Here is a 13,556-nt window from a genome sequence, read left to right as displayed (position 1 = left end):
GATATAATATGACATTATTATATATTTATATATACATGCATTTTTCTGCTTCCTTTTTTCCTTTTTCTCCTTCTCAATACCCTTTGATATTATATTAGCCTCTTCTTTTCTTTATTTAAGACACAAAATATACACAACCTTCTCCCCCTATTTTGGATTGTGGCATTATTATTATATATTTATAAATACATGCGTTTTTCTGCTTCCTTTTTTCCTTTCTCTTTTTCTTCTCAGTACCCTATGATATAATATTAATCTCCTCTTTTCTTTCTTTAAGACATATATACTACCTTCTCACCCTATGTTAGATTAAGGCCTTCTATAACCGGCTCTTTTTATATATATGCTATCAGTTAATGGTTTTATAGCTGTTATCTCAACACGTATTTCTAATCGGTATATCTTTACTACCTCTGAATAGATTCATTTTATGATGATTTTAATTTTATAAATTAATTATCTAAAAATTTCTGCCAAGATGATTAAAATAACTGGTGGTGTAGGATACTTGTATAGTTAATCAGGTCATTCAGGAAATCATCATCTCCAACGACTGGTGTAATAATATTATAGCTAGCTGCTACAAGGGTAAAGGTGATACCTTAGATAGAAACAACTACAGAGGTATCAAACTGCTGGACCAGGTCATGAAAGTTACAGAGAGAGCTATAGCTCAACTGATTAGGAATAGAACTAAACTAGATGCAGCTTGATTTTATACCAGGGAAGAGTGCCACAGGTGCCAGCTCCCAGTGAGACAGCTGCAGGAGAAGTATTTGGTCAAAAGTAAGCCACTATACTTGGCTTTTGTTGAGAAAGCTTTTGACAGAACCCTTCACTCTGTTATCTGGTTGTCTCTAAGGATGTTAGGAGTAGATGAGTGGCTTGTTAGGGCTGTACAAGACATGTTACAGTGGTGGTATAAATAGGGTGTGAAATAGCCATGAATACAGTGATGAATTTAGCATACAAGTAGGAGTTCACCAGGACTCAGTTTTCAGTCCACTCTTATTCATCATAGTCCTCCAGGTCATAACAGAGGAATTCAAAACTGGCTGCCTGTGGGAACTACTATATGCTGATGACCTTGCTGATGACCTTATAAGTGCAGAATCTGTAGCAGAATTGGAGAAGAAACTCCAGGTATGAAAGCAAAACCTAGAAACAAATGGCCTTAAAATTGATGCTAGAATAAGAGGCATGGGCTCTGAATGCAGAAGATATGTGTAGACTAGAGAGGAATGAAGGTAATATGCTCTGCAGGATGTGCAACATCAGTGTAAATGTACAACAAAGTGAAAATATGCTGAGAGAAAAGTTGGGCATAAGAGGAATCAGATGCAGCTTGCAAAAGAGAAGACCATGTTGGTTTGGACATGTGATGCATTTGAATGTAGACAACTGTATAAAGAAGTGCTGAGGGTTGAAAGCGGATGGCACTTGTGGAAGAGGGACACCCAGGAAGACATGGGACAAAGTAGTGAAAAACAAACTCAGGAGGTTGGACTTCACATAGGAGATGACAATGAACTGAGATGTCTGGCAATATGTGGTTCTTGAGCAAACCCCAGCAAAACTGAGTTCTGGGAGCATTGTGTGTTCCACCCACATGTAACAATAAAAAAAAAAATTCATACACCCTACTATATCTCCTCTTCCTCAGATTTCCTCCTTTTCATGCACTATGCTTATCTCTTGCTCACCAGTCCTGTCCTCAGTGTCTTGCTCACTCTATCATTGCTATTCATTTGTCCCCCACTCCATCTATATACCGATAGTTCACCAGTTACTGAATTCCCCACCCCTACAGTCTTTGCATTCATTCCCTACTCCTTATTCATGCACCCTTGGCAATACTTTACTATCTCATTTATATTCTGATCCCCGTACCTTGAGGGTATGCCCTAGCACTTCATCACATCTATCTCTCTCTTGCTCTACTCTACCATCCCCTTTATATTCTGATCTATGTACCTTGAGAGTATGTCCTGGAACTTCACCACCATCTCTCTCTTGCTCTCTTCCACCCTCTCATTCTTGATCACTCACTCCCTCCCTCTGACTGGGAAACCATGTATCTCCTCTACAGCAACACACCTGTTTCTAGCCTCATTTTTGATCTCTCTCTCTCCCTCTCTGACTGGGTAACTATGTATCTCCTCTACAGCAAGACACCTGTTTCTATCTCTGTCACACTCTAATATCTCATCACCTGGCACAAGACCACTTCCTCCAATGCCCCACCTCTCAAAAGATTTTCGTTTTGTAAGTTACTTGGTGACCCTGCCAGTGCTAGTGCATCCAGTTCACACTGTAAAGTAGTTGGTGTTTGTAAGGGTATCCAGCTGTAAAAACCATGTCAAAACAGGCCTTACCTGTGCTGGTGTTATGTTAAAAGCACTCAGTCCACCCTGTGGTTGGTGTTAGGAAGGGCATCCAGCTGTAAAACCCTGCAAAAACTGACAGTCTTTTTCCTCGCCAGCCCCTATCAAACTGTCCAACCCATGCCAGCATGGAAAATGGACATATGATGATGATGATACTATATATAATAGATTTTAATAGTTATTTTAAACTAATGCATAATAATTGTACTAAAATAAAAATTGTAAAATTAAAATGTTTAGAGAATATCAGAAATGATTTAATCCAATCTATATTTGTAAACATGCATCTACAAATAACACACTACAAATACATAAGCTCAACATACATCTACAAATGTTTAGACACATCATCAGCGTTGTATCCTAGAGTCACAGGGTGTTTCAAGTTATTGCAAAACACACCCTCATCCATCATAAATCAGGTGACCTGACCTAAATTGATCAAGTCAAGGCCTGTGTCTAAGTAGCATTCTAATGAACCAACCAATCTCCTTCTCAATGAGAGCCACCTAGATGCTTTCTCAGTAGCCTCTACATTGTTCTTGATAGCTCTTTTTCTGTAAGATCTTGAAATGCCCACAGTTTCATAGGTCTTACTCAGAGTGTGAACTGTAAACCCGTCCTCTTGAATCTCCTCCATCCTTTCCTCCCAGGGAATAGTTAAGTCCAAAAGGAGTAGTTGGAAACCAAAAGAGTCCTAGCATACTCTTAGCTAAAAGAATAGTCTATCTTGACCTTAATTATATTTATAACTTTCCTAGTGAATATAATGGGCTTATTTAGTAAATTTGGCAGAATGGATGGGTAGTACTTAAGTAAAATTGTACAAATGAAGTTTTATCCTTATTGAACTATTCAAACCAACAGATGGCCTTGTCAGTATATTCCTACAGTTCTAAGTCTACATTTCCTAGTTGCAGGAATTACCCTATCTTGTATCTTTTGTTGATTCTATCTATATTTGATTTTGAGGGTGTCATCAATCTAATGGAGGGTTTATGTATGAAGTCTGGTTTATGATACTTAAGAAATAAGTAGGGGCCTTTGGGTTCATATTGCTTTATTTCATCATTCACTTTAAGCTTTGTTATTAGAGTATATGCATAATTATTAATGGTTCATAAGGTACTGCTATTAAGCTTCTTGTAGCTTTTGAATAGCTCCTTTAGTACAAAGTTTTTGTATATTGAGGGGTCCATATTGTAGATGTTCTCTGTTTTGGCCTACAAACTAGCATAGTGTATAAATGTATGGTGATGATACAGAATAATAAATACTATGTTGGAGCTACAATGAACCATATGAAAGAGCACATCTTGATGCATATGCACTTCTTTAACTGTTGTCATAAGTTGTCAACATACTCAAGATGATTACTTGCATAATATTTTTGGATAACTTACTCTTATGCATGTGGAAGCTAATGCACATACACATGCATGTGTGTAGTGTGTGCACATAAAGCAGCATGTGGAAAGAGTGAGGTCAGTACGTGAGAGGTCTGCCTGTGTGTGGGTATAAGCGCATATGTATATATATATATATATATATATCTGCACATGCATGTGCATATAACTACATGTGTGTGCATATAGATGTGTATGTGAGTATATGTATACATATGGCCAAGAATGACTGATTTATGTATTTATTAAGGCAACTGCTGAATACCAAGCTTGTCAAACCAGAACTCATTGAACCTAAACATAAAAATGTCAAGAAAGATGGCAACTATTTTTCTTTTGTACAATGATATATGCTAGGGACTGTGGTTACTACTACTATAACTGTAAGCTTTTCTATCTCACTTTCTCCCCCTTTCTCTTTTATATGTGTATATCATGTGTGTATGGCCCTCCCTATCCTTCTCTCTCTTTTCCTCACTCTTCTCTTAACATTATCCCTCTACCTTGCCTTCTATCATTTTGTATTCTGGTATACCACCCTGTGTACACATGCAGGGCTAGGATCTATAAGAGCATGCAATGAACATTGTATTGTATGTTTTGTTTTAATACTGAAAATGTGGACTACTGGCTTATGGAAATGTGTATTTATGGAGCTTAAAAATACTATTATACCCGGTGTTTGTCAACCTAGAGAAGTCCTTTGACAGAGTTTTCTGCTCTGTGATTTGGTCAGTGCCGAGGAAGCCAGGTATAGATGAATGACCATGTACTGAGACACAGTCAACAAGTTGAGATTTAGTAGTGTGTTCAGCAATGGATTTAGGGTTCAGGTGAGGTTCATGAAATCTGTGTCCTCAACTCCATTTTGTCCCATTTAGTTATAACAGAAGAGTCTAAGACTGACAAGCTCATGGAAGCTCTTCAATGCTGATGACCAAATTCTTATATCATAATGAGAGTTAGAGAGGACATTCCAGATCCTGGAGTAAAATCTAGAATTGAGAGACTTCAAAGTTAACTTAGTTAAGATCAAAGTATTTGCAAGTAGGAGATAAAATAGGACCCTGCTACCATCACAGAAATAGCCATACCCAATGTACGGGAAAGTAAGAATTTCTTCTGGTATGTAAGCTAAGGACACACAAAAAGGGCAGTAGGATTATAGGTAGGCTACTGAAAAGATACACTTTACACATAGCAGATTCAAGGAGAACAATAACCTTTAAAAACCCATGGGAAACAAATACTATAGAAAACTTGGAAGGTTCCCTTGTAGTTGATACCTAAGTGGCCTAATTAGGAGTGGGAGTGAATGCCTAGACTGCAAAGCAGTCAAAATGAGATTGGGCTGTAAAAAGAAGCATAGGAAGCTATTACCTCTGCTGGCAAAAAAAGGTTTTTCTCTAAATGTAAAGAGCAGATTGTATGATGCATATATGCAATGTACAATGATGCATAGTCATCAGACATGGGCCTTGAACCCAGAGGATTTGTGGAGATTCAAAAGAAATGAAGCAAGGATGTGTAATGTAAGCATGCACAAATGATAAAGTATTAAAGAGGTGAGATAAAAAGAGGATATAAGGGGAGTTATATGTAGTATGCAAGAGAGAATGGACATGTAATGCATATGGAGGATGAAAGCTGTAAACATGTACAGTGCATTCAGATAGAATGGCACCAGTGGAAGAGGTGAGACAAAGAAAAACTTAGTATGAATGATGAAAACTGATCTCAAGATGCAAATTGCCATGCTTGCCTAATGGTTACAAGAATAGTGGTAGTGATCTAGATTGGGATATATGTACAGTTAAGTTGATTATTGCTGCCTTCCTCCACACTTTATTACCCATTCATCTCCCTATCACTTGCTTCCCTGTTATTCTTATCTTAACTGCTATCATTTGTGCTGTTCAGTGATACAGGGCCAGACAACTTTCTATTCCCCCAACCAACAGCTCATCACTTAGCCTTATGACTCATCTCAAAAGTCAATTGTGCCCAATACATTCTACCTTCTCACTCTCCGTCTTCATACCCCCTTGGGCCAATTGTAACTAGTACATTCTATCTTTTACTCTTCCCTGGGTCATGTTGTCTTCAGTGATTGCTTCTTCCTCAAGTAGCTACAACCAAGATGCCTCATACAATGCTGCATCAGGAATCTCTGTTCCTCATTAGCTTTGGTAAATCCTCAATTTCATGGTATGTATCCCTACCAATAACATCAATGTAGCTGAGTGGTATTTATCATTTGTTAGGGTGTGTGAGTATACAGAAAATATAATATGGTCTGTTGTTCAGCACAGCAGTAAATGGTTAGCAAAGTTCACTCTGTATTGAGCAATAATAGTAAAGATAAGTGGATTGTGTCTATAAGTCTCTTCTTTGGTCTTGTGCTCATGCCATGAAATATTTTGAGCCCATTTGATACTTATAATCCAGATTTCAGCTATATAAAAATGCACTCAAAACATGCTCTGAAGAAGGCAAACCTTGTTGACTTTGAAATAATTAACAGACATGATTTGAAGATTGTTACAAGTACTCCTTGTGTGTTAGAAAGCTTTTCCTACTTAGAATCCAAAGTACCCAAAGTCACTGACCTTAAATTGTGTGCCATTGTTGGAGCAAATTGGCAGGTGGTTTTCATCTTCATTAATAGTCATGTACTCAGTCTTTTTGCATTGAAAGTCTTTGAATACAGCTTTCTCAAGAGATGTTAACAAGTCTTGCACATCACATAGTTGCAATATTTACATGACTATGTTGCCTTGGTTATACATACAACTCACAAAATACTGAGTATCCCTGCTTGTTTTAAAATCTATGAATAGGAGACAATATTGGATCAACCGTGCCTAGTGAACTCTACCATCACCCTTTCCTCCTGTTCTGACTGCTATCACCTTGTCTTGCTTATTCTAGTATCTCACACATGCTCTGTGTCTGTTGACTCTATCAGCATTCTATCTTCTTTGCCTTAACTATAAGTACATATCTCAGAAGATTGTCTTACACTATCAGTCATTTATTACTACCATTCATGCCTCTTATTCTGTAAAGAAGTTAGTGAGCAGGCAGATACAAGGACTCATGAAGTCTCATGGTTGGAGATAGGAAGGGTATACAGCAGTAGAAACAAAGTCAATAATAAAAAACATAAGGGAAATATGGTCTTCTAAATCATCATAGGAGCAATATATGCACTAATTCCAATTGTTACATGCCAGCATAAAACTTTGATGTTGATGATGTTCTATCTCACCAAGGATTATTCAACCTTGCTAGTATTGGTATCATGAGAAAATGCATCAACACACTCTGCAAAGTGGTGTAGAGTGATGTTAGGAAGGGCATCCAACTGTAGAAACCAAGCCAAATGATACATATGAGCACCTAATCTTTGGGAGCAGTAGCTTCTAATGGAAGGTGACTAGAATTATAATGGTCCATCCAATCCTTGTCAACAATGAAAGTGGCTGTAAAAGATGATGAATACATACACATATATAGGGTAAAACTTTCGTTAAATCTTGGTAAGTAACAGCTATATGAATTGTCCATTATATTTTTAACAGTTAGACTCAAAAAGCAAATATATTTACAACATGCAACTGTAAAATTCAATAATCAGTATTTAAGATACCTTTTTTCTTTATGCAGAGCATCCATATTATACAAAGCTATGAGTCCATTATTAAGTAAGTTAAGAGACAGTATTTCTGGATGTTTAATCAATTGTTCACGGAGTAATCGAGCTGCAACCATCTGGGCTTCCTTTGCCAGCATTTGTATGGGTTTAGCAAGCAATTTGCCATGACCTACTTGTGGCATTGACAGCAGATGCTGACACAGAACCTAAACAAAGTAGAAATGACAATTTATTACAATAATAAACAATGAAAAAATATATACTAATGTTTTAAATTGTGTATCGTGAACCACATAAAGAAAATTTAATCTTTTCATAAATAGTGGTACCAATAAGATGAGACAGGTTTATCTATGGAAATAATACTAATCTAATGTCTTTCTTAAAGAAACTTGGTACCAATTTTAAATGGCTTACTATTTATGTAAATGTATCCAATTAATATCTGTACACTGTATTCTATCAACCTGGTCTGTGATATCACTTTTATGTGCATTTTCCAAGGTTGCATGCATTTGGCGCTATTTAAGGTGACAATCAATTCATTGTCAAACAGTTTCATGGCATGCCAGTTGAATAACATTGTGAATTATGATGATAGTTGTTTTAAGTTTAAATTTATTCACATACTGTGAACTTTAGCAATTATTGTAAATATGACAATTGGTGACACAATTTTATAAATCTAATAATCTACTAATAACACTAGCATTAACTTAATTATCAAACTGAAAGTTGTATGTTCTACAATTTTTCAAAATTGTTCATTTGAAGATTTTAAATATGCAGTTGAAAAAATAACTAAACCTAGAGAAAGACTTGTCATGTTATACAGGTTAAAATTCCTAGGCCTACAGCAAAAAAACAAGTTAATGATTTCCTGCAAAGGTTCAATGTGCATACTTTTTTGAGTAAATTCTCTGCAATCAAAGATGGCCCAAAAGTAGAGTTTATAAAATTTGTTTTTATTAATGGAATTGTGTTCAGACAATCAAGAATAAAAACTGTCTAAAGTGCCCCTCTTAGACCTGGTTAAGCTTGTAATGGTACACTCAGAGTGAGCTTTTGCTCTTGGGTCAATAATAATGTCAAGTTCTAGTACAGAAGTATCTTATATTTCTAGAAATGACTTATCAAAGTAAGCCTACCAAATTGTGGATTATCACAGTTTTCCAAATACTGAACTGCATATAAGACGAAAAGCTTCAATAGTGGTCAACTGGGAGCATTTAAGCAAATTCTGTAGGTCAAAGCTACTGTATTCTATCAAACCTCTCCATAATGATAATGTTAGGGAAATTAGTCCTAAACAGCCTGACAATGAGGAAATATTTATGAATATCAATTGTGCAACAAATGATAATTTACATAAGGTTGAATGAACAACTGGTCACATGCAATTGGATATTGATGTAGCATGTCCCACTGTACTGACTTCAGTGTTAACAAAGTTATTAATCCTCACATCTACTGACAAATATTTCACTGGTCCAAAAATCAAAGGTAATTGGCACTACAACTAAGCTTAAATTTGGAGATAAAAACAGCATATTGGCTTTGTTGTGGTTAATAGACCCCAAAACTTTAGATTGTCCAGTCATACAGTATAATGGTTGTTGTAAAGTTTAGAAGTTTACTATATGATTAAAAAAACAATCCCTTAAGTCTGTGACTTAAGAGATTGTTAAAATTTATTGTCAATGAAATTTGCAATACATACATGTTTTTAGCTATTAAAATGACTACAAAATAATATCTATTAATTCTGGCAGATTTGAACATGAATGTCTTATCATTGTTGTCTTTCATGATTAGGGAACACCCGCTTTCTTTAAATGATGTGTATTCATAATACACATAATTAACCAATGAGAAAAAGCAACATTGATCAGATGTTCATGATTGAATCTGCCTGAACATATTAAGAATAAACAGATATATCATTGTTTGGATTATTGATGTTCTGCATGCACCCCTTGAATTATTATCTGTTTGACAGACTTCAACATGCATCAGCAAATAATTTGCTGATTTCTATAAACAAGAGCATTGTGCTCTTGTCAGATTCATCAGTCCAGTGGAGTAACTTTAACTGAGGAGAAATATAATTAGGATTAGGTCAAAACATTTGTGCACTTTACATCTCCTTACACCGGTATATTGCTTGTGTTATAAAGACATCATCTAAAGGGAGGAGGTATTCTCTGATGACAAAAAAAAAAAAAAAAACAACAGCAATTAGATATTTACATCCAAATCTGCCAGAATGTATTAAGAATGGACAGATGCATTATTGTTTAGATTCTCAGTTCTGCATGCTCCCTATGAATTATTGTAAAATAATCATTTCATTGAAAAAGAATTCTTTTTTCTTCAACACAATACTTACCCAATATCCCATCAGAAATGGTTCAAACATATGGCTAAAGAATACTGTATATTTATTGGTTGATGGTTTAATCAATACAACTTCATCTTGTAGTACGACTCCACAAGTATGGGCTAAAACTAATAGGGCTTGTTCAAAATCCTGAGAGAGAAAAAGGAAATTGTGTGTTTTTAATAAGATAATTAAAATCTAGTGAAAGCAACAAACAAAAATAAACTCACAAAAACATCAATGAAAACAAAAAATTTATGTACTTCAAACCTGACACTTGAATGTACATCTATTTAAAGCCTTATTATACAGACTGCATCAGTTTTTTGAGAACACCTTTTTTAAGAGCTCTAAATATCTTCTAACTTATTTTTTTACCTTATTTTCAGATAAATAATGTCAGCAAATGAAAAGGAATGCCTTAAAAGCACAGCTTAGTAATACAGAGATAGCATGTTTCTTGAAAGTTGCTTGATTCTGAGTTGTCAAAGTTTGAAATGAGCTGGAAGCTGCTGATGGAAATCAAACATCAGCAGTTAAATGCAAAATGCATGCACAGGATCCTAGTATCATTAGAACACATAATACATGCAAAAAGTCCAAGAAATAAGTGATTAAAACCCCAGAAAGTCAATCAGAACCATTGCAAAGGATCTCAAGGTTTCAGAATGCACCATCAGAAGAGTTGTACATGAGGACATCTGGTACAAGTTGTATGTGATGCGGAGGGGTCATATTGGATATGACAAGAGAGAATCATTCAATCCATGCAAAGCACTTGCTAAACAAGTTAAAACACCAACAAGCTGGAATGCTTTGGTTTTTCTCTGAAGAGAACTTTGAACAGGATCAAAAGGTAAACCAAAGGAATGACATGGTTATGCAGACCCAAATGAGGTTCCAACAGTCATGCATACTAAGTTCCCAGCAACTGTGATGATTCTGAGAGCCATCAGTAATGATGGAAATGTTATGCCACCTTCCTTTTTTTCACAGTGCTTAAGAGTCAATGCTGGTCTACACAGAAGTGTTGTAGAAAGTTGTGAGAGCCTGGATAGACAAGATTCTGCACCATCTCATAAGGCTAGGGCAATCCAAGTGTGGATGTGTTCCAATCTTCACAACCACGTACTCCAAAACACATGACCTCCTAGCTCACTAGACCTCAATCCACTTAACTATTACGTATGGAGTAGAGCTGAGAGAGAGGTCAAACAACACTCCCATGATACCATACAATCTCTCAAGCCTGCCATAAACAGGACTATGCCCAGAATTGATATCATCTGATTCAGGCTGGTCAATGCTTTTGATCCCCAATTTGAAGCAGCCATTGATGCAATGGTAGATTCATTGAGTAGGTGTGATAAAAGGATTCTCAAGTTATTTGTACCAATTTGTTTTCAAATATAGCTTTTCTTTTTCTTAAATTCATACAAATGACTTCAAAAAACTGATGCACCCTGTATTTAGGATCTCGGAGATTTAAGATAAATGTAGAAACTGTTATTGCAAGTAAGGCAACATTCAAAATCTTATTGCCTAGGGACAAACATTAGCATTCTATCAAAGTATTCTTTATAACATATGTTATATTTTAAAACATGACAGTGCACTGGGTTCTCACATTTTAATTCTCATCTCTGGGTGGATTTGTAAATTCATACAGACATTGTTAAAGAAAGAAAATGTAAGCTTTTTAACAATTCTTTCATAGTTTATCCAGCATTAAAATGAAAATTTTAATTTTATTCTAAAAATGTATTCACATAAGTTACATTAGAATTACATAGGAATGATTTAAGAACAGGTTTGGTTATATCGACAAAATGCAAAGAACCACTAGAATGTATTTTCAGTTTTGAATAATTATCAGAAGTAGTAATAGTACTTACAACCTTCTTATTACATCTGTAAAGTTTGGCAAAATATATCTAAATTGTGAAGTTCTATTAATTCAGATAACCTTAACAAATATTGTAAAGTAGCAGATGTTATGGATGATAAACCATTTAATAATATGTATAAAAGTATCATTTAACAAACATTAATAAGAATAAAGACTAGTTTTAATATATAAAAAAAAGAGTTCAAGTTGAAAACAAAATCATGCCAAAACCAAACTGAGGCACTCTACCTGTTTAGTGTTTCCTGGAAGGAAGATAAACTCTCTGCTGAAAAGTCTCTCCAGAAAAACATACTTTTCATAGAGATCATCTATAACAAATCAAACATAAATATGAAAGCCATTGATTCTATCCATATAATAATCTACTGTATAAGAACAGCAAGAAACATACAAAAAAAATTATACATATATATAAATGGTGAACAAAAACAATTGCATACATAGATAAATGAACAGTGTACAAGTGTAGAAAATTATGGACTATTTTGAAGTGCGAAGTTTTAAGTAATTTAGATTAGGGGTTTTGTTTAGTTCCTAGACAAGAATAATAAAGAGCGCATGTTTTGTAAACTAAAAAACATTTACAATGTTTGTAGCCTTAACTTTCAGCTTTTTGTCCCAATTAATCAATCAATTTAATAAATGTGTAACAAATCTTTTTCTTTTTTTGTCTTTTGTCAATAAGTGTTATTTCCTGTTTGCTTCAATCTAGAAATCAAAGGAAACAACTACTGTTCCCTTCAAACATTGCTTTTGTGACCTGGACATCAATGTCTTGAAACTGACCTATTTTTCATTACATTTCAGACAAACTGAACACGGAATTGTTGAAGCAGAAATATCATTATAGCAAATATTCTGCTCAATATCATAAATTTGCTTGTCAGTTACTTGGCTGTAACCACTTGAGGATGTGACTGACAATATGTGCATCTCTGATCATGAGCAGGAGTAGTGGGGAAGCATCATGGCCATGTGTTGAGAGGGAGTCTTTGGGGTTTGAATAAATATAACCAAAACAAAGTTTGAAGGAAATATTAGCCATTCTTCATACATTCTAGAAGTAAGTAAATAGGAAATAACAGTTACTAAGGACAAAAATGATGTTGTCTAACTGTCCAAAACCTATACATTGTATATATTAACCTTCTCCATGTTGCTGTCACAATTTGTTGTCCACAAATTTTCTCCTCTGTAGTTGCAGGCACATTTTGTTGCCTTGAGAGGGATGCTTAAAATAAACACTTTGTAAAGTCTATTTCCGGTACTTTAAGCTGGAAACAGCATACTTTTGATTCAGAATGAGGCTAAACTTCCATTTTGAGACACCATTTTCATTGTTTATCTTCTTGCCACAAGGTACACAAGTTTTGAAATCAATTACCGATTTTTAATTTTTACTAAACAAAAATTGCCACTCTTTCATTTGATGAACCTTTTCTGCAAGAAATCTTTGATTCTGACTCAGATGGCAATTTTGAAGGATTTACTCAGATATCAATGGCGAAATGATTCAAGGTGATGATGAGGATATAGAATGTATTTACAATGATATTAAAAATGATGTACCAAGTGGATACTATCATCTATAACTGGTTGATTTTAAGGAAAATACATCCTTTGAGCAACTCCAAAACAAAACCAAGGAATCATCCTGAGCATGATAGGGCTCACAAAATCCAACCACTTTTTGAAAAGCTTGTGCCACTTCAGCAAAAATACTTTTACTGTGGAAAGGAATGTTCAGTGGATGAAAGTATGATTTCTTTCAAAGGAAGAATAGATCTACTGATCTACATGCCAACAAAATCAACCA

General features: G+C 35.1%; 1 protein-coding gene across 3 annotated transcripts in view; it reads right to left on the bottom strand.

Moving 5' to 3' along the window:
- The window catches only part of LOC106872642 (dihydroxyacetone phosphate acyltransferase), a 141,602-nt gene that overhangs the window by 47,307 nt on the left and 80,739 nt on the right, over window positions 1-13,556 (bottom strand). For all 3 annotated transcript variants that reach the window (XR_016243632.1, XM_052971966.2, XM_089359796.1), the window contains 3 exons: window positions 11,969-12,048; window positions 9,841-9,981; window positions 7,446-7,657 (listed from right to left, as the gene is read on the bottom strand). Coding sequence is in view for 2 of the 3 variants with exons in the window: in XM_052971966.2 (XP_052827926.2) it covers window positions 7,446-7,657; window positions 9,841-9,981; window positions 11,969-12,048 (433 nt within the window). In the remaining variant the exon portion in view is untranslated. The remainder of the gene's footprint in view (window positions 1-7,445; window positions 7,658-9,840; window positions 9,982-11,968; window positions 12,049-13,556) is intronic.

The sequence above is a fragment of the Octopus bimaculoides genome, chromosome 11, assembly GCF_046866305.1.
Source record: "Octopus bimaculoides isolate indiv1 chromosome 11, ASM4686630v1, whole genome shotgun sequence".
NCBI lineage: Eukaryota > Metazoa > Mollusca > Cephalopoda > Octopoda > Octopodidae > Octopus > Octopus bimaculoides.
The sequence above is the reverse complement of the archived record's forward strand: the minus strand, read 5'-3'. Positions and strand labels throughout refer to the sequence as shown.